At 52.1% G+C, this 19,204-nt stretch overlaps 1 protein-coding gene across 1 annotated transcript in view; it reads right to left on the bottom strand.

The window, feature by feature from the left end:
* The window catches only part of LOC142908389 (uncharacterized), a gene marked incomplete at its 3' end in the record, with an annotated part of 63,023 nt that overhangs the window by 33,558 nt on the left and 10,261 nt on the right, over window positions 1-19,204 (bottom strand). Inside the window, exons 2-3 of the mRNA XM_076058985.1 lie at window positions 8,909-10,268; window positions 267-735 (exon numbers count right to left, since the gene is read on the bottom strand). Coding sequence (XP_075915100.1) covers window positions 267-735; window positions 8,909-9,177 — 738 coding nt within the window. The remainder of the gene's footprint in view (window positions 1-266; window positions 736-8,908; window positions 10,269-19,204) is intronic.

Below are 19,204 nucleotides of genomic sequence, written 5' to 3' on the forward strand. Positions count from 1 at the left end.
ACGCAGCTACACACACAGACACTCACAGCTACACACACACACAGACACAGCTACACACACACACAGACACACACACACACAGACACAGCTACACACACACACAGACACAGCTACACACACAGACACAGCTACACACACAGCCAGACAGACACAGCTACACACAGACACACACAGACACAGCTACACACACACACAGACACAGCTACACACACAGACACACACAGACACACAGCCAGACAGACACAGCTACAGACACAGACACTCACCTGCTCGTGCATGTCGATCAGAACGGGGGGCTGCTGCTGCTGCTGCTGCTGGCCCCCCCCGACTCCACCTCCGCCACCTCCCCCGTGGTGGTGCTGGTGGTGGTGGTGGTGGGGGGGGGCCCCGTGGAGGAGCCGGGCAGCCATGGGGTGGTGGAAGCCGTGGGGGGGGTGGTGGTGGGGGTGGTGGTGGGGGTGGTGGTGGTGGGGTGGGTGGTGGGGATGGTGGTGGGGTTGCGGGTGGTGGTGGTGGTGGTGGTGGTGGGGGTCCTCTCCCCCCGAGTTGCCCCCCCCCGCCCCTCCACCTCCGCCCCCCCCCACCGGCCCCCCCTCGTCTGAGAGGCCCCCCCCGCCCACCAGGGGAGGGAACCGGGGCCCCGGTGGCGGAGGTGGCGGTGGGGGCGGTGGAGGGGGAGGCGGTGGAGGGAGGAGGAGGCGGTCCCTTCTGCCTCGCTGCCTACGCACGGGGGGGCTGGTGGTGGTGGTGGTGGCACAACAACAACCACGACGTTAACCACAACGTTAACCACAACAACCACAACAACAACGCCAACGACAACAACCACAACAACAACAACAACCACAACAACCACAACAACCACAACGCCAACGACAACGTCAACCACAACAACAACCACAACGTCAACCACAACGTTAACCACAACGCCAACCACAACGACAACCACAACAACAACCACAACGTCAACCACAACGTTAACCACAACGCCAACCACAACGACAACCACAACAACAACCACAACGACAACCACAACAACAACCACAACGCCAACCACAACAACCACAACAACCACAACAACAACCACAACGTCAACCACAACGCCAACCACAACAACCACAACAACGACAACCACAACGCCAACCACAACAACCAGAACAACCACAACAACAACCACAACGTCAACCACAACGCCAACCACAACGCCAACCACAACAACAACCACAACGTCAAACACAACAACAACCACAACGCCAGACCATAACAACAACCACAACGTCAACCACAACGTCAACCACAACAACCATAACAACAACCACAACGTCAACCACAACGTCAACCACAACGTCAATCACAACATCAACCACAACAACCATAACAACAACCACAACGTCAACCACAACGTCAATCACAACATCAACCACAACATCAACCACAACAACCATAACAACAACCACAACGTCAACCACAACGTTAACCACAACAACAACCACAACGTCAACAACAACAACCACAACAACCACAACGTCAACCACAACGTTAACCACAACAACAACCACACCAACAACCACAACGTCAACCACAACGTCAATCACAACGTTAACCACAACAACAACCACAACGTCAACCGCAACGTTAATCACCATCAAATAACCACAACATTAACCGTAACAACGTTAACCACCGTCACATGACCACAACAACAACCACAACTTCAACCACAACAACCACAACGCCAACCACAACGTTAACCACAACGTCAACCACAACAACCACAACAACAACCACGTTACCCAACATCACATGACCAACATAACCACAATGTCAACCACCATCACATAACCGTAATCTCAACCACCACCAACACGTAACCACAATCACAACAATGTCAACCACCATCAGGTAAGTCCAACCACTACGGTGAAGGTGGCGGTGGAGGTAGTGGTGGTTGTGGTGGTGGTTAAGGTGGCGGTGATAGTGGTGGTTGTGGTGTTTGTGGTGGTTAAGGTGGCGGTGGAGGTAGTGGTGGTTGTGGTGGTTGTGGTGGTTAAAGTGGCGGTGGAGGCAGTGGTGGTTGTGGTGGTTGTGGTGGTTAAGGTGGCAGTGGAGGTAGTGGTGGTTGTGGTGGTTGTGGTGGTTGTGGTGGCGGTGGAGGTAGTGGTGGTTGTGGTGGTTGTGGTGGTTGTGGTGGCGGTGGAGGTAGTGGTGGTTGAGGTGGTTGTGGTGGTTAAGGTGGCGGTGGAGGTAGTGGTGGTTGTGGTGGTTAAGGTGGAGGTGGTAGTGGTGGTTGTGGTGGTTAAGGTGGCGGTGATAGTGGTGGTTAAGGTGGCGGTGATAGTGGTGGTTGTGGTGGTTGTGGTGGTTAAGGTGGCGGTGGAGGTAGTGGTGGTTGTGGTGGTTGTGGTGGTGGTGAAGGTAGTGGTGGTTGTGGTGGTGATATTGGTGGTTGTGGTGGTTGTGGTGGTGGTGATAGTGGTGGTGATAGTGGTGGTTGTGGTGGTTGTGGTGGTTAAGGTGGCGGTGGAGGTGGTTGTGGTGGTTAAGGTGGCGGTGGTTGTGGTGGTTGTGGTGGTTGTGGTGAAGGTAGCGGTGATAGTGGTGGTTGTGGTGGTTAAGGTGGCGGTGGAGGTAGTGGTGGTTGTGGTGGTTGTGGTGGTTAAAGTGGCGGTGAAGGTAGTGGTGGTTGTTGTGGTTGTGGTGGTTAAGGTGGAGGTGATAGTGGTGGTTGTGGTGGTTAAGGTGGCGGTGATAGTGGTGGTTGTGGTGGTTAAGGTGGCGGTGATAGTGGTGGTTGTGGTGGTTAAGGTGGCGGTGATAGCGGTGGTTGTGGTGGTTGTGGTGGTTGTGGTGGTGGAGGTAGTGGTGGTTGTGGTGGTTGTGGTGGTGGTGATAGTGGTGGTTGTGGTGGTTGTGGTGGTTAAGGTGGCGGTGGAGGTGGTGGTGGTTGTGGTGGTTAAGGTGGCGGTGGAGGTGGTTGTGGTGGTTGTGGTGGTTAAGGTGGTGGTGATAGTGGTGGTTCTGGTGGTTGTCGTGAAGGTGGCGGTGATAGTGGTGGTTGTGGTGGTTGTGGTGGTTAAGGTGGCGGTGGAGGTAGTGGTGGTTGTGGTGGTTAAAGTGGCGGTGATAGTGGTGGTTGCGGTGGTTAAAGTGGCGGTGGAGGTAGTGGTGGTTGTGGTGGTTGTGGTGGTTAAGGTGGCGGTGGAGGTAGTGGTGGTTGTGGTGGTTGTGGTGGAGGTGATAGTGGTGGTTGTGGTGGTTAAGGTGGCGGTGATAGTGGTGGTTGTGGTGGTTGTGGTGGTTAAGGTGGCAGTGGAGGTAGTGGTGGTTGTGGTGGTTGTGGTGGAGGTGATAGTGGTGGTTGTGGTGGTTGTGGTGGTTGTGGTGGCGGTGGAGGTAGTGGTGGTTGTGGTGGTTGTGGTGGTTGTGGTGGTGATAGTTGTGGTTGTGGTGGTTGTGGTGGTTGTGGTGGTTAAGGTGGCGGTGGAGGTAGTGGTGGTTGTGGTGAAGGTGGCGGTGGAGGTAGTGGTGGTTGTGGTGGTTAAGGTGGCGGTGGAAGTGGTTGTGGTGGTTAAGGTGGCGGTGGTTGTGGTGGTTGTGGTGGTTGTGGTGGTTAAGGTGGCGGTGGAGGTAGTGGTTGTTGTGGTGGTTAAGGTGGCGGTGATAGTAGTGGTTCTGGTGGTTGTGGTGAAGGTGGCGGTGATAGTGGTGGTTGTGGTGGTTGTGGTGGTTAAGGTGGCGGTGGAGGTAGTGGTTGTTGTGGTGGTTAAGGTGGCGGTGGAAGTAGTGGTTGTTGTGGTGGTTAAAGTGGCGGTGATAGTGGTGGTTGTGGTGGTTGTGGTGGTTAAAGTGGCGGTGGAGGTAGTGGTGGTTGTGGTGGTTGTGGTGGTTAAGGTGGCGGTGGAGGTAGTGGTGGTTGTGGTGGTTGTGGTGGTTAAGGTGGAGGTGATGGTGGTGGTTGTGGTGGTTAAGGTGGCGGTGGAGGTGGTGGTGGTGGTTGTGGTGGTTGTGGTGGTGGTGATAGTGGTGGTGATAGTGGTGGTTGTGGTGGTTGTGGTGGTTAAGGTGGCGGTGGAGGTGGTTGTGGTGAAGGTGGCGGTGGAGGTAGTGGTGGTTGTGGTGAAGGTGGAGGTGGTTGTGGTGGTTAAGGTGGCGGTGGTTGTGGTGTTTGTGGTGGTTAAGGTGGCGGTGGAGGTAGTGGTGGTTGTGGTGGTTAAGGTGGCGGTGATAGTGGTGGTTGTGGTGGTTGTGGTGAAGGGGGCGGTGATAGTGGTGGTTGTGGTGGTTATGGTGGTAAAGGTGGCGGTGGAGGTAGTGGTGGTTGTGGTGAAGGGGGCGGTGATAGTGGTGGTTGTGGTGGTTGTGGTGGTTAAGGTGGAGGTGATAGTGGTGGTTGTGGTGGTTAAGATGGCGGTGGAGGTAGTGGTGGTTGTGGTGGTTGTGGTGGTGGTGGTTAAGGTGGCGGTGGAGGTAGTGGTGGTTGTGGTGGTTAAGGTGGAGGTGATAGTGTTGGTTGTGGTGGTTGTGGTGATGGTGATAGTGATGACGGTAGTGGTGGAGGTAGTGATGGAGGTGGCGGTTGTTGTGGTGGTGGTCGTGGTGGTGGTAGCTGTGGTGACTGTGGTGGCGGTGGTGGTGGCGGTGGTGGTGGCGGTGGTGGTGGTGTCGCTGTTGCTGTGGTTGTTGTTGTGGTTGTTGTTGTGGTTGTTGTTGTGGTTGTTGTGGTTGTTGTTGTTGCTGTGGTTGTTGTTGTGGTTGTTGTGGTTGTTGTTGTTGTGGTTGTTGTTGTTGTGGTTGTTGTTGTGGTTGTTGTGGTTGTTGTTGTGGTTGTTGTGGTTGTTGTTGTGGTTGTTGTGGTTGTTGTTGTGGTTGTTGTGGTTGTTGTTGTGGTTGTTGTTGTGGTTGTTGTTGTGGTTGTTGTTGTTGTTGTGGTTGTTGTTGTGGTTGTTGTTGTTGTTGTGGTTGTTGTTGTGGTTGTTGTTGTTGTGGTTGTTGTTGTGGTTGTTGTTGTTGTGGTTGTTGTTGTGGTTGTTGTTGTGGTTGTTGTTGTGGTTGTTGTGGTTGTTGTTGTTGTGGTTGTGGTTGTTGTTGTTGTTGTGGTTGTTGTTGTGGTTGTTGTGGTTGTTGTTGTGGTTGTTGTGGTTGTTGTTGTGGTTGTTGTGGTTGTTGTTGTGGTTGTTGTTGTGGTTGTTGTTGTTGTTGTTGTGGTTGTTGTTGTGGTTGTTGTTGTTGTGGTTGTTGTTGTGGTTGTTGTTGTGGTCGTTGTTGTGGTCGTTGTTGTGGTTGTTGTTGTTGTGGTTGTTGTTGTGGTTGTTGTTGTGGTTGTTGTTGTGGTTGTTGTTGTGGTTGTTGTGGTTGTTGTTGTTGTGGTTGTGGTTGTTGTTGTTGTTGTGGTTGTTGTTGCTGTGGTTGTTGTTGTTGTGGTTGTTGTTGTTGTTGTTGTGGTTGTTGTTGTTGTTGTTGTTGTGGTTGTTGTTGTTGTTGTGGTTGTTGTTGCTGTGGTTGTTGTTGTTGTTGTGGTTGTTGTTGTTGTGGTTGTTGTTGCTGTGGTTGTTGTTGTGGTTGTTGTGGTTGTTGTTGTTGTTGTGGTTGTGGTTGTTGTGGTTGTTGTTGTGGTTGTTGTTGTGGTTTTTGTTGTTGTTGTGGTTGTTGTTGTGGTTGTTGTGGTTGTTGTTGTGGTTGTTGTTGCTGTGGTTGTTGTTGTTGTGGTTGTTGTGGTTGTTGTTGTTGTGGTTTTTGTTGTTGTTGTGGTTGTTGTTGTGGTTGTTGTTGTTGTGGTTGTTGTTGTGGTTGTTGTGGTTGTTGTTGTTGCTGTGGTTGTTGTTGTTGTTGTTGTTGTTGTGGTTGTTGTTGTGGTTGTTGTGGTTGTTGTTGTTGTTGTTGTTGTGGTTGTTGTTGTGGTTGTTGTTGTTGTTGTGGTTGTTGTTGTTGTGGTTTTTGTTGTTGTTGTGGTTGTTGTTGTTGTTGTGGTTGTTGTTGTTGTGGTTGTTGTTGTGGTTGTTGTGGTTGTTGTTGTGGTTGTTGTGGTTGTTGTTGTGGTTGTTGTTGTTGTGGTTGTTGTTGTGGTTGTGGTTGTTGTTGTTGTTGTGGTTGTTGTTGTTGTGGTTGTTGTTGTTGTGGTTGTTGTTGTGGTTGTTGTTGTTGTTGTTGTTGTGGTTGTTGTTGTGGTTGTTGTGGTTGTTGTGGTTGTTGTTGTGGTTGTGGTTGTGGTTGTTGTTGTTGTTGTTGTGGTTGTTGTTGCTGTGGTTGTTGTTGTGGTTGTGGTTGTTGTTGTTGTGGTTGTTGTTGTTGTTGTGGTTGTTGTTGTTGTTGTGGTTGTTGTTGTTGTTGTGGTTGTTGTTGCTGTGGTTGTTGTTGTTGTGGTTGTTGTTGTTGTGGTTGTTGTTGCTGTGGTTGTTGTTGTGGTTGTTGTGGTTGTTGTTGTTGTGGTTGTGGTTGTTGTGGTTGTTGTTGTTGTTGTGGTTGTTGTTGTGGTTTTTGTTGTTGTTGTTGTTGTTGTTGTGGTTGTTGTTGTGGTTGTTGTGGTTGTTGTTGTGGTTGTTGTTGCGGTGGTTGTTGTTGTTGTGGTTGTTGTGGTTGTGGTTGTTGTTGTTGTGGTTGTTGTTGTTGTGGTTTTTGTTGTTGTTGTGGTTGTTGTTGTGGTTGTTGTTGTTGTGGTTGTTGTTGTTGTGGTTGTTGTTGTGGTTGTGGTTGTTGTGGTTGTTGTTGTTGCTGTGGTTGTTGTTGTTGTTGTTGTTGTGGTTGTTGTGGTTGTTGTTGTTGTGGTTGTTGTTGTTGTGGTTGTTGTGGTTGTTGTTGTTGTTGTGGTTGTTGTTGTTGTGGTTGTTGTTGTTGTTGTGGTTGTTGTTGTTGTTGTGGTTGTTGTTGTTGTGGTTTTTGTTGTTGTGGTTTTTGTTGTTGTTGTGGTTGTTGTTGTTGTGGTTGTTGTTGTGGTTGTTGTGGTTGTTGTTGTGGTTGTTGTTGTGGTTGTTGTTGTTGTGGTTGTTGTTGTTGTGGTTGTTGTTGTTGTGGTTGTTGTTGTTGTGGTTGTTGTTGCTGTGGTTGTTGTTGTTGTTGTGGTTGTTGTTGTTGTGGTTTTTGTTGTTGTTGTGGTTTTTGTTGTTGCTGTGGTTGTTGTTGTTGTTGTGGTTGTTGTTGTTGTTGTTGTGGTTGTTGTTGTGGTTGTTGTTGTTGTGGTTGTTGTTGTTGTGGTTGTTGTTGTGGTTGTTGTTGTTGTGGTTGTTGTTGTTGTGGTTGTTGTTGTTGTGGTTGTTGTTGTGGTTGTTGTTGTGGTTGTTGTTGTGGTTGTTGTTGTTGTGGTTGTTGTTGTTGTGGTTGTTGTTGTTGTGGTTGTTGTTGTTGTGGTTGTTGTTGTTGTGGTTGTTGTTGTTGTGGTTGTTGTTGTGGTTGTTGTTGTTGTGGTTGTTGTTGTTGTGGTTGTTGTTGTTGTGGTTGTTGTTGTTGTGGTTGTTGTGGTTGTGGTTGTTGTTGTTGTGGTTGTTGTTGTTGTGGTTGTTGTTGTTGTTGTGGTTGTTGTTGTTGTGGTTGTTGTTGTTGTTGTTGTGGTTGTTGTTGTGGTTGTTGTTGTTGTTGTGGTTGTTGTGGTTGTTGTTGTTGTGGTTGTTGTTGTTGTTGTGGTTGTTGTTGTTGTTGTGGTTGTTGTTGTGGTTGTGGTTGTTGTTGTGGTTGTTGTTGTTGTGGTTGTTGTTGTTGTGGTTGTTGTTGTTGTTGTGGTTGTTGTTGTTGTTGTGGTTGTTGTTGTTGTGGTTGTTGTTGTTGTTGTGGTTGTTGTTGTTGTGGTTGTTGTTGTTGTTGTTGTTGTGGTGGTTGTTGTGGTTGTTGTTGTTGTTGTTGTTGTTGTGGTTGTTGTTGTTGTTGTTGTGGTTGTTGTTGTGGTTGTTGTTGTGGTTGTTGTTGTGGTTGTTGTTGTTGTGGTTGTTGTTGTTGTGGTTGTTGTTGTTGTGGTTGTTGTTGTGGTTGTTGTTGTGGTTGTTGTTGTGGTTGTTGTTGTGGTTGTTGTTGTGGTTGTTGTTGTTGTTGTTGTGGTTGTTGTTGTTGTTGTTGTTGTGGTTGTTGTGGTTGTTGTGGTTGTTGTTGTGGTTGTGGTTGTTGTTGTTGTGGTTGTTGTTGTTGTTGCTGTGGTTGTTGTTGTTGTTGTGGTTGTTGTTGTTGTTGTGGTTGTTGTTGTTGTTGTGGTTGTTGTTGTTGTGGTTGTTGTTGTTGTGGTTGTTGTTGTAGTGGTAGTTGTTTTTGTTGTTGTTGTGGTTGTTGTGGTTGTTGTTGTTGTTGTGGTTGTTGTTGTGGTTGTTGTTGTTGTGGTTGTTGTTGTTGTGGTTGTTGTTGTTGTGGTTGTTGTGGTTGTTGTGGTTGTTGTTGTTGTTGTTGTTGTGGTTGTTGTTGTGGTTGTTGTTGTTGTTGTGGTTGTTGTGGTTGTTGTTGTTGTTGTCGTTGTTGTTGTCGTCGTTGTTGTTGTCGTTGTTGTTGTTGTTGTTGTTGTTGTGGTTGTTGTTGTTGTTGTGGTTGTTGTTGTTGTTGTGGTTGTTGTTGTTGTGGTTGTTGTTGTTGTTGTGGTTGTTGTTGTTGTTGTGGTTGTTGTTGTTGTTGTGGTTGTTGTGGTTGTTGTGGTTGTTGTTGTTGTTGTGGTTGTTGTTGTTGTTGTGGTTGTTGTTGTTGTTGTGGTTGTTGTTGTCGTGGTTGTTGTTGTGGTTGTTGTTGTTGTTGTGGTTGTTGTTGTTGTGGTTGTTGTTGTGGTTGTTGTTGTTGTTGTGGTTGTTGTTGTGGTTGTTGTTGTTGTTGTGGTTGTTGTTGTTGTGGTTGTTGTGGTTGTGGTTGTTGTTGTTGTTGTGGTTGTTGTTGTGGTTGTTGTGGTTGTGGTTGTTGTTGTTGTTGTGGTTGTTGTTGTTGTTGTGGTTGTTGTTGTTGTTGTTGCTACCTGCGACGGTTGCGTGTGGGTGGGCTGCACCTGGCACCACCCCCGGCAGCCCCCGCGGTGCCCCCAGTGAAGTGACGGGCTGTGTGGGTGGCTGTGTGGGCGCTGTGTGGGTGGCTGTGTGGGTGGCTGTGTGGGTGGCTGTGGGGGTTGTGGAGGTGGTTGTTGTTGTTGTGGGGGTGGCTGTTGTTGTGGTTGTTGTTGTTGTTGTTGCCGTTGGGGTTGCGAAGAGTTGCCCCTCGCCGATTGCTTGGACCATCCCAGGGCTGCATCGGGGCCTCCTCACCCACCCACCACCCCCGCGGGGCACTCCCAGTGGTACAGTCCGGCAGGTCTCCTCACCACCCCCACGGGGCACACCCAGTGGTGCAGTCCGGCAGGCCTCCTTACCCCCCCCCCACCCCCGCGGGGCAAGCCAAGTGGTACAGTCCGGCAGGCCTCCTTACCCCCCCCCCACGAGGCACGCCCAGTGGTGCAGTCCGGCAGGCCTCCTCACACCCCCACGGGGCACGCCCAGTGGTACAGTCCGGCAGGCCTCCTCACACGCCCAGTGGTACAGTCCGGGCAGGCCTCCTCACACCCCCACGGGGCACGCCCAGTGGTACAGTCCGGCAGGCCTCCTTACCACCCCCACAGGGCACACCCAGTGGTACAATCCGGCAGGCCTCCTCACACGCCCAGTGGTACAGTCCGGCAGGCCCACACCCCCACGGGGCACGCCCAGTGGTACAGTCCGGCAGGCCTCCTCACACGCCCAGTGGTACAGTCCGGGCAGGCCTCCTCACCACCCCCACGGGGCACGCCCAGTGGTACAGTCCGGCAGGCCTCCTTACCACCCCCACAGGGCACACCCAGTGGTACAATCCGGCAGGCCTCCTCACACGCCCAGTGGTACAGTCCGGCAGGTCTCCTCACACCCCCACGGGGCACGCCCAGTGGTACAGTCCGGCAGGCCTCCTTGCCCCCCCCCCACGAGGCACACCCAGTGGTGCAGTCCGGCAGGTCTCCTCACCACCCCCACGGGGCAAGCCCAGTGGCACAGTCCGGCAGGCCTCCTCACACGCCCAGTGGTACAGTCCGGCAGGTCTCCTCAAAACCCCCACGGGGCACGCCCAGTGGTACAGTCCGGCAGGCCTCCTCAAAACCCCCACGGGGCACGCCCAGTGGTGCAGTCCGGCAGGTCTCCTCACACCCCCACGGGGCAAGCCCAGTGGTACAGTCCGGCAGGTCTCCTCACACGCCCAGTGGTACAGTCCGGCAGGTCTCCTCACCACCCCCACGGGCCAAGCCCAGTGGTACAATCCGGCAGGCCCACACCCCCACGGGGCAAGCCCAGTGGTACAGTCCGGCAGGCCCGCACCCCCTGGTACGCACCATGGGGAGGCAAAAGGGTGGAGGAGACCCCCCCCCGGGTTAGTCCAATCGTGGTGGGGGGGGGGGGGGTGGTAGACACAGCCAAACGAACCCTGTGTAGAACATGCGGTGGTGGTGGTCTAGGCTGAGTATAGGTAGTGGTGGTCTAGGCTAGGTCTAGGTAGTGGTGGTCTAGACTGGGTCTAGGTAGTGGTCTAGACTGGGTCTAGGTAGTGGTGGTCTAGACTGGGTCTAGGTAGTGGTGTTGGTCTAGACTGGGTCTAGGTGGTGGTGGTCTAGGCTGGGTCTAGGTGGTGGTGGTCTAGGCTGAGTCTAGGTAGTGGTCTAGACTGGGTCTAGGTAGTGGTGGTCTAGACTGGGTCTAGGTGGTGGTGGTCTAGACTGGGTCTAGGTAGTGGTGGTCTAGGCTGGGTCTAGGTAGTGGTGGCCTAGACTGGGTCTAGGTGGTGGTGGTCTAGGCTAGGTCTAGGTAGTGGTGGTCTAGACTGGGTCTAGGTAGTGATGGTCTAGACTGGGTCTAGGTAGTGGTGGTCTAGACTGGGTCTAGGTGGTGGTGGTCTAGACTGGGTCTAGGTAGTGGTCTAGACTGGGTCTAGGTGGTGGTGGTCTAGGTTGAGTCTAGGTAGTGGTGGTTTAGACTGGGTCTAGGTAGTGGTGGTCTAGACTGGGTCTAAGTAGTGGTGGTCTAGACTGGGTCTAAGTAGTGGTGGTCTAGACTGGGTCTAGGTGGTGGTGGTCTAGACTGGGTCTAGGTAGTGGTGGTCTAGACTGGGTCTAGGTGGTGGTGGTCTAGACTGGGTCTAGGTAGTGGTCTAGACTGGGTCTAGGTAGTGGTGGTCTAGACTGGGTCGTGGTAGTGGTGGTCTAGGCTAGGTCTAGGTAGTGGTGGTCTAGACTGGGGCTAGGTAGTGGTGGTCTAGACTGGGGCTAGGTAGTGGTGGTCTAGACTGAGTCTAGGTAGTGGTGGTCTAGGCTGAGTCTAGGTAGTGGTGGTCTAGGCTGAGTATAGGTAGTGGTGGTCTAGACTCGGTCTAGGTAGTGGTGGTCTAGGCTGGGTCTAGGTAGTGGTAGTCTAGGCTGGGTCTAGGTAGTGGTGGTCTAGACTGGGTCTAGGTAGTGGTGGTCTAGGCTAGGTCTAGGTAGTGGTGGTCTAGGCTGGGTCTAGGTAGTGGTGGTCTAGGCTGGGTCTAGGTAGTGGTGGTCTAGGCTGGGTCTAGGTAGTGGTGGTCTAGGCTGGGTCTAGGTAGTGGTGGTCTAGACTGGGTCTAGGTAGTGGTGGTCTAGGCTGGGTCTAGGTAGTGGTGGTCTAGGCTGGGTCTAGGTAGTGGTGGTCTAGGCTGGGTCTAGGTAGTGGTGGTCTAGACTGGGTCTAGGTAGTGGTGGTCTAGACTGGGTCTTAGTAGTGGTGGTCTAGACTGGGTCTAGGTAGTGGTGGTCTAGACTGGGTCTAGGTGGTGGTGGTCTAGACTGGGTCTAGGTAGTGGTGGTCTAGACTGGGTCTAGGTAGTGGTGGTGGTCTAGACTGGGTCTAGGTAGTGGTGTTGGTCTAGACTGGGTCTAGGTGGTGGTGGTCTTGACTGGGTTTAAGTAGTGGTGGTCTAGACTGGGTCTAGGTAGTGGTGGTCTAGACTGGGTCTAGGTGGTGGTGGTCTAGACTGGGTCTAGGTAGTGGTGGTCTAGATTGGGTCTAGGTAGTGGTGGTCTAGACTGGGTCTAGGTAGTGGTGGTCTAGACTGGGTCTAGGTAGTGGTGGTCTAGATTGGGTCTAGGTAGTGGTGGTCTAGACTGGGTCTAGGTAGTGGTCCAGACTGGGTCTAGGTGGTGGTGGTCTAGGCTGAGTCTAGGTAGTGGTGGTCTAGACTGGGTCTAGGTAGTGTTGGTCTAGACTGGGTCTAGGTAGTGGTGGTCTAGACTTGGTCTTAGTAGTGGTGGTCTAGACTGTGTCTAGGTAGTGGTGGTCTAGACTGCGTCTAGGTGGTGGTGGTCTAGACTGGGTCTAGGTGGTGGTGGTCTAGACTGGGTCTAGGTAGTGGTGGTCTAGACTGGGTCTAGGTGGTGGTGGTCTAGACTGGGTCTAGGAAGTGGTGGTCTAGACTGGGTCTAGGTAGTAGTGGTCTAGACTGGGTCTAGGTAGTGGTCTAGACAGGGTCTAGGTAGTGGTGGTCTAGACTGGGTCTAGGTAGTGTTGGTCTAGACTGGGTGTAGGTAGTGGTGGTCTAGACCGGGTCTTAGTAGTGGTGGTCTAGACTGGGTCAAGGTAGTGGTGGTCTAGACTGGGTCTTAGTAGTGGTGGTCTAGACTGGGTCTAGTTAGTGGTGATCTAGACTGGGTCTAGGTAGTGGTGTAGACTGGGTCTAGGTGGTGGTGGTCTAGACTGCGTCTAGGTAGTGGTGGTCTAGACTGGGTCTAGGTAGTGTTGGTCTAGACTGGGTCTAGGTAGTGGTGGTCTAGACTGGGTCTAGGTAGTGGTGGTCTAGACTGGGTCTAGGTAGTGGTGGTCTAGACTGGGTCTAGGTAGCAAGGGTCTAGACTGGGTCTAGGTAGTGGTGGTCTAGACTGGGTCTAGGTAGTGGTGGTCTAGACTGGGTCTAGGTAGTGGTGGTCTAGGCTAGGTCTAGGTAGTGGGGGTCTAGACTGGGTCTAGGTAGTGGTCTAGACTGGGTCTAGGTAGCGGTGGTCTAGACTGGATCTAGGTAGTGGTGGTCTAGACTGGGTCTAGGTAGTGGTGGTCTAGACTGGGTCTAGGTAGTGGTCTAGACTGGGTCTAGTTAGTGGTGGTCTAGACTGGGTCTAGGTAGTGGTGGTATAAACTGGGTCTTAGTAGTGGTGGTCTAGACTGGGTCTAGGTAGTGGTGGTCTAGACCGGGTCTTAGTAGTGGTGGTCTAGACTGGGTCTAGGTGGTGGTGGTCCAGACTGGGTCTAGGTAGTGGTGGTCTAGACTGGGTCTTAGTAGTGGTGGTCTAGACTGGGTCTTAGTAGTGGTGGTCCAGACTGGGTCTAGGAAGTGGTGGTCTAGACTGGGTCTAGGTAGTAGTGGTCTAGACTGGGTCTAGGTAGTGGTCTAGACAGGGTCTAGGTAGTGGTGGTCTAGACTGGGTCTAGGTAGTGTTGGTCTAGACTGGGTGTAGGTAGTGGTGGTCTAGACCGGGTCTTAGTAGTGGTGGTCTAGACTGGGTCAAGGTAGTGGTGGTCTAGACTGGGTCTTAGTAGTGGTGGTCTAGACTGGGTCTAGTTAGTGGTGATCTAGACTGGGTCTAGGTAGTGGTGTAGACTGGGTCTAGGTGGTGGTGGTCTAGACTGCGTCTAGGTAGTGGTGGTCTAGACTGGGTCTAGGTGGTGGTGGTCTTGACTGGGTTTAAGTAGTGGTGGTCTAGACTGGGTCTAGGTAGTGGTGGTCTAGACTGGGTCTAGGTAGTGTTGGTCTAGACTGGGTCTAGGTAGTGGTGGTCTAGACTGGGTCTAGGTAGTGGTGGTCTAGATTGGGTCTAGGTAGTGGTGGTCTAGACTGGGTCTAGGTAGTGGTCTAGACTGGGTCTAGGTGGTGGTGGTCTAGGCTGAGTCTAGGTAGTGGTGGTCTAGACTGGGTCTAGGTAGTGTTGGTCTAGACTGGGTCTAGGTAGTGGTGGTCTAGACTTGGTCTTAGTAGTGGTGGTCTAGACTGTGTCTAGGTAGTGGTGGTCTAGACTGCGTCTAGGTGGTGGTGGTCTAGACTGGGTCTAGGTGGTGGTGGTCTAGACTGGGTCTAGGTAGTGGTGGTCTAGACTGGGTCTAGGTGGTGGTGGTCTAGACTGGGTCTAGGAAGTGGTGGTCTAGACTGGGTCTAGGTAGTAGTGGTCTAGACTGGGTCTAGGTAGTGGTCTAGATAGGGTCTAGGTAGTGGTGGTATAGACTGGGTCTAGGTAGTGTTGGTCTAGACTGGGTCTAGGTAGTGGTGGTCTAGACCGGGTCTTAGTAGTGGTGGTCTAGACTGGGTCAAGGTAGTGGTGGTCTAGACTGGGTCTTAGTAGTGGTGGTCTAGACTGGGTCTAGTTAGTGGTGATCTAGACTGGGTCTAGGTAGTGGTGTAGACTGGGTCTAGGTGGTGGTGGTCTAGACTGCGTCTAGGTAGTGGTGGTCTAGACTGGGTCTAGGTAGTGTTGGTCTAGACTGGGTCTAGGTAGTGGTGGTCTAGACTGGGTCTAGGTAGTGGTGGTCTAGACTGGGTCTAGGTAGTGGTGGTCTAGACTGGGTCTAGGTAGCAAGGGTCTAGACTGGGTCTAGGTAGTGGTGGTCTAGACTGGGTCTAGGTAGTGGTGGTCTAGGCTAGGTCTAGGTAGTGGGGGTCTAGACTGGGTCTAGGTAGTGGTCTAGACTGGGTCTAGGTAGCGGTGGTCTAGACTGGATCTAGGTAGTGGTGGTCTAGACTGGGTCTAGGTAGTGGTGGTCTAGACTGGGTGTAGGTAGTGGTCTAGACTGGGTCTAGTTAGTGGTGGACTAGACTGGGTCTAGGTAGTGGTGGTCTAGGCTAGGTCTAGGTAGTGGGGGTCTAGACTGGATCTAGGTAGTGGTGGTCTAGACTGGGTCTAGGTAGTGGTCTAGACTGGGTCTAGTTAGTGGTGGTCTAGAGTGGGTCTAGGTAGTGGTCTAGACTGGGTCTAGGTAGTGGTGGTATAGACTGGGTCTAGGTAGTGGTCTAGACTGGGTCTAGGTAGTGGTGGTCTAGGCTGAGTCTAGGTAGTGGTGGTCTAGATTGGGTCTAGGTAGTGGTGGTCTAGGCTAGGTCTTAGTAGTGGTGGTCTAGACTGGGTCTAGGTAGTGGTGGTCTAGGCTAGGTCTAGGTAGTGGTGGTCTAGACTGCGGCTAGGTAGTGGTGGTCTAGACTGGGTCTAGGTAGCAAGGGTCTAGACTGGGTCTAGGTAGTGGTGGTCTAGACTGGGTCTAGGTAGTGGTGGTCTAGACTGGGTCTAGGTAGTGGTGGTCTAGACTGGGTCTAGGTGGTGGTGGTCTTGACTGGGTTTAAGTAGTGGTGGTCTAGACTGGGTCTAGGTAGTGGTGGTCTAGACTGGGTCTAGGTAGTGTTGGTCTAGACTGGGTCTAGGTAGTGGTGGTCTAGACTGGGTCTAGGTAGTGGTGGTCTAGACTGGGTCTAGGTAGTAGTGGTCTAGACTGGGTCTAGGTAGTGGTGGTCTAGACTGGGTCTAGGTAGTGTTGGTCTAGACTGGGTCTAGGTAGTGGTGGTCTAGACTGGGTCTAGGTAGTGGTGGTCTAGACTGGGTCTAGATAGTGGTCTAGACTGGGTCTAGGTGGTGGTGGTCTAGGCTGAGTCTAGGTAGTGGTAGTCTAGACTGGGTCTAGGTAGTGTTGGTCTAGACTGGGTCTAGGTAGTGGTGGTATAAACTGGGTCTTAGTAGTGGTGGTCTAGACTGGGTCTAGGTAGTGGTGGTCTAGACCGGGTCTTAGTAGTGGTGGTCTAGACTGGGTCTAGGTGGTGGTGGTCCAGACTGGGTCTAGGTAGTGGTGGTCTAGACTGGGTCTTAGTAGTGGTGGTCTAGACTGGGTCTTAGTAGTGGTGGTCCAGACTGGGTCTAGGTAGTGGTGGTCTAGACAGGGTCTAGGTAGTGGTGGTCTAGACTGGGTCTAGGTAGTGGTCTAGACTGGGTCTAAGTAGTGGTGGTCTAGACTTGGTCTAGGTAGTGGTGGTCTAAACTGGGTATAGGTAGTGTTGGTCTAGACAGGGTCTAGGTAGTGGTGGTCTAGACTGAGTCTAGGTAGTGGTGTAGACTGTCTAGGTAGTGGTGGTTTAGACTGGGTCTAGGTAGTGGTGGTCTAGACTGGGTCTAGGTAGTGGTGGTCTAGACTGAGTCTAGGTAGTGGTGTAGACTGTCTAGGTAGTGGTGGTCTAGACTGGGTCTAGGTAGTGGTGGTCTAGACTGGGTCTAGGTGGTGGTGGTCTAGACTGGGTCTAGGTAGTGGTCTAGACTGGGTCTAGGTGGTGGTGGTCTAAGGCTGAGTCTAGGTAGTGGTGGTCTAGACTGGGTCTAGGTAGTGTTGGTCTAGACTGGGTCTTAGTAGTGGTGGTCTAGACTGGGTCTTAGTAGTGGTGGTCTAGACTGAGTCTAGGTAGTGGTGGTCTAGACTGGGTCTAGGTAGTGGTGGTCTAGACTGGGTCTTAGTAGTGGTGGTCTAGACTGAGTCTAGGTAGTGGTGGTCTAGACTAGGTCTAGGTAGTGGTGTAGACTGTGTCTAGGTAGTGGTTGTCTAGACTGGGTCTAGGTGGTGGTGGTCTAGACTGGGTCTAGGTGGTGGTGGTCTAGACTGGGTCTAGGTAGTGGTGGTCTAGACTGGGTCTAGGTAGTGTTGGTCTAGACTGGGTCTAGGTAGTGGTGGTCTAGACTGGGTCTAGGTAGTGGTGGTTTAGACTAGGTCTAGGTGGTGGTGGTCTAGACTGGGTCTAGGTAGTGGTGGTCTAGGCTGAGCCTAGGTAGTGGTGGTCTAGACTGGGTCTAGTTAGTGGTGATCTAGACTGCGTATAGGTAGTGGTGGTCTAGACTGGGTCTAGGTGGTGGTGGTCTAGACTGCGTCTAGGTAGTGGTGGTCTAGACTGGGTCTAGGTAGTGTTGGTCTAGACTGGGTCTAGGTAGTGGTGGTCTAGACTGGGTCTTAGTAGTGGTGGTCTAGACTGGGTCTAGGTAGTGGTGGTCTAGACAGGGTCTAGGTAGTGGTGGTCTAGACTGGGTCTAGGTAGTGGTCTAGACTGGGTCTAAGTAGTGGTGGTCTAGACTTGGTCTAGGTAGTGGTGGTCTAGACTGGGTATAGGTAGTCGTGGTCTAGACAGGGTCTAGGTAGTGGTGGTCTAGACTGGGTCTAGGTAGTGGTGGTGTAGGACTGGGTCTAGGTAGCGGTGGTCTAGACTGGGTCTAGGTAGAAGTGGTCTAGACTGGGTCTAGGTAGTGGTGTAGACTGGGTCTAGGTAGTGGTGTAGACTGGGTCTAGGTAGTGGTGGTCTAGACTGGGTCTAGGTAGTGGTGGTCTAGACAGGGTCTAGGTAGTGGTGGTCTAGACAGGGTCTAGGTAGTGGTGGTCTAGACTAGGTCTAGGTAGTAGTGGTCTAGACTGGTTCTAGGTAGCGGTGGTCTAGAGTGGGTCTAGATAGTGGTGGTCTAGACTGGGTCTAGGTAGTGGTGGTGGTCTAGACAGGGTCTAGGTAGTGGTGGTCTAGACTGGGTCTAGGTAGTGGTGGTCTAAACTGGATCTAAGAATTGGTGGTCTAGACTGAGTCTAGGTAGTGGTGGTCTAGACTGGGTCTAGGTAGTGGTGGTCTAGACTGGGTCTAGGTAGTGGTGGTCTAGACTGGGTCTAGGTAGTGGTGGTGGTCTAGACAGGGTCTAGGTAGTGGTGGTCTAGACTGGGTCTAGGTAGTGGTGGTCTAAACTGGATCTAAGAATTGGTGGTCTAGACTGAGTCTAGGTAGTGGTGGTCTAGACTGGGTCTAGGTAGTGGTGGTCTAAACTGGATCTAAGAATTGGTGGTCTAGACTGGGTCTAGGTAGTGGTGGTCTAGACCGGGTCTAGGTGGTGGTGGTCTAGACTGGGTCTAGGTAGTGGTGGTCTAGACTGGGTCTAGGTGGTGGTGGTCTAGACTGGGTCTAGGTAGTGGTGGTCTAGACTGGGTCTAGGAAGTGTTGGTCTAGACTGGGTCTAGGTAGTGGTGGTCTAGACCGAGTCTTAGTAGTGGTGGTCTAGACTGGGTCTAGTTAGTGGTGATCTAGACTTCGTCTAGGTAGTGGTGGTCTAGACTGGGTCTAGGTGGTGGTGGTCTAGACTGCGTCTAGGTAGTGGTGGTCTAGACTGGGTCTAGGTAGTGTTGGTCTAGACTGGGTCTAGGTAGTGGTGGTCTAGACTGGGTCTTAGTAGTGGTGGTCTAGACTGGGTCTAGGTAGTGGTGGTCTAGACAGGGTCTAGGTAGTGGTCTAGACTTGGTCTAGGTAGTGGTGTAGACTGGGTCTAGGTAGTGGTGTAGACTGGGTCTAGGTAGTGGTGGTCTAGACTGGGTCTAGGTAGTGGTGGTCTAGACTGGGTCTAGGTAGTGGTGGTCTAGACTGGGTCTAGGTAGTGGTCTAGACTGGGTCTAGGTAGTGGTGGTATAGATTGGGTCTAGGTAGTGGTGGTCTAGACTGGGTCTAGGTAGTGGTGGTGGTCTAGACAGGGTCTAGGTAGTGGTGGTCTAAACTGGATCTAAGAATTGGTGGTCTAGGCTGGGTCGAGGAAGTGGTGGTCTAGACTGGGTCTAGGTAGTGGTGGTCTAGACTGGGTCTAGGTAGTGGTGGTCTAGACAGGGTCTAGGTAGTGGTGGCCTAGACTGGGTCTAGGTAGTGGTGGTCTAGACTGGGTCTAGGTAGTGGTGGCCTAGACTGGGTCTAGGTAGTGGTGGTCTAGACAGGGTCTAGGTAGTGGTGGCCTAGACTGGGTCTAGGTAGTGGTGGTCTCGACCTGGTCAAGGTAGTGGTCTAGACAGGGTCTAGGTAGTGGTGGTCTAGACTGGGTCTAGGTAGTGGTCTAGACTGGGTCTAGGTGGTGGTGGTCTAGGCTGAGTCTAGGTAGTGGTGGTCTAGACTGGGTCTAGGTAGTGTTGGTCTAGACTGGGTCTAGGTAGTGGTGGTCTAGACTGGGTCTAGGTAGTGGTGGTCTAGACTGGGTCTAGGTAGTGATGGTCTAGACTGGGTCTAGGTAGTGGTCTAGACTGGGTCTAGGTGGTGGTGGTCTAGGTTGAGTCTAGGTAGTGGTGGTCTAGACTGGGTCTAGGTAGTGGTCTAGACTGGGTCTAGGTAGTGGTGGTCTAGACTGGGGCTAGGTAGTGGTGGTTTAGACTGGGTCTAGGTAGTGGTGGTCTAGACTGGGTCTAGGTAGTGGTGGTCTAGACTGGGTCTAGGTAGTGGTGGTCTAGAC

The sequence above is a fragment of the Petromyzon marinus genome (assembly GCF_048934315.1).
Source record: "Petromyzon marinus isolate PM22_M1 ecotype Great Lakes invasive population chromosome 83 unlocalized genomic scaffold, UKy_Petmar_22M1.pri1.0 chr83_unloc.2, whole genome shotgun sequence".
Classification (NCBI taxonomy): Eukaryota; Metazoa; Chordata; class Hyperoartia; order Petromyzontiformes; family Petromyzontidae; genus Petromyzon; species Petromyzon marinus.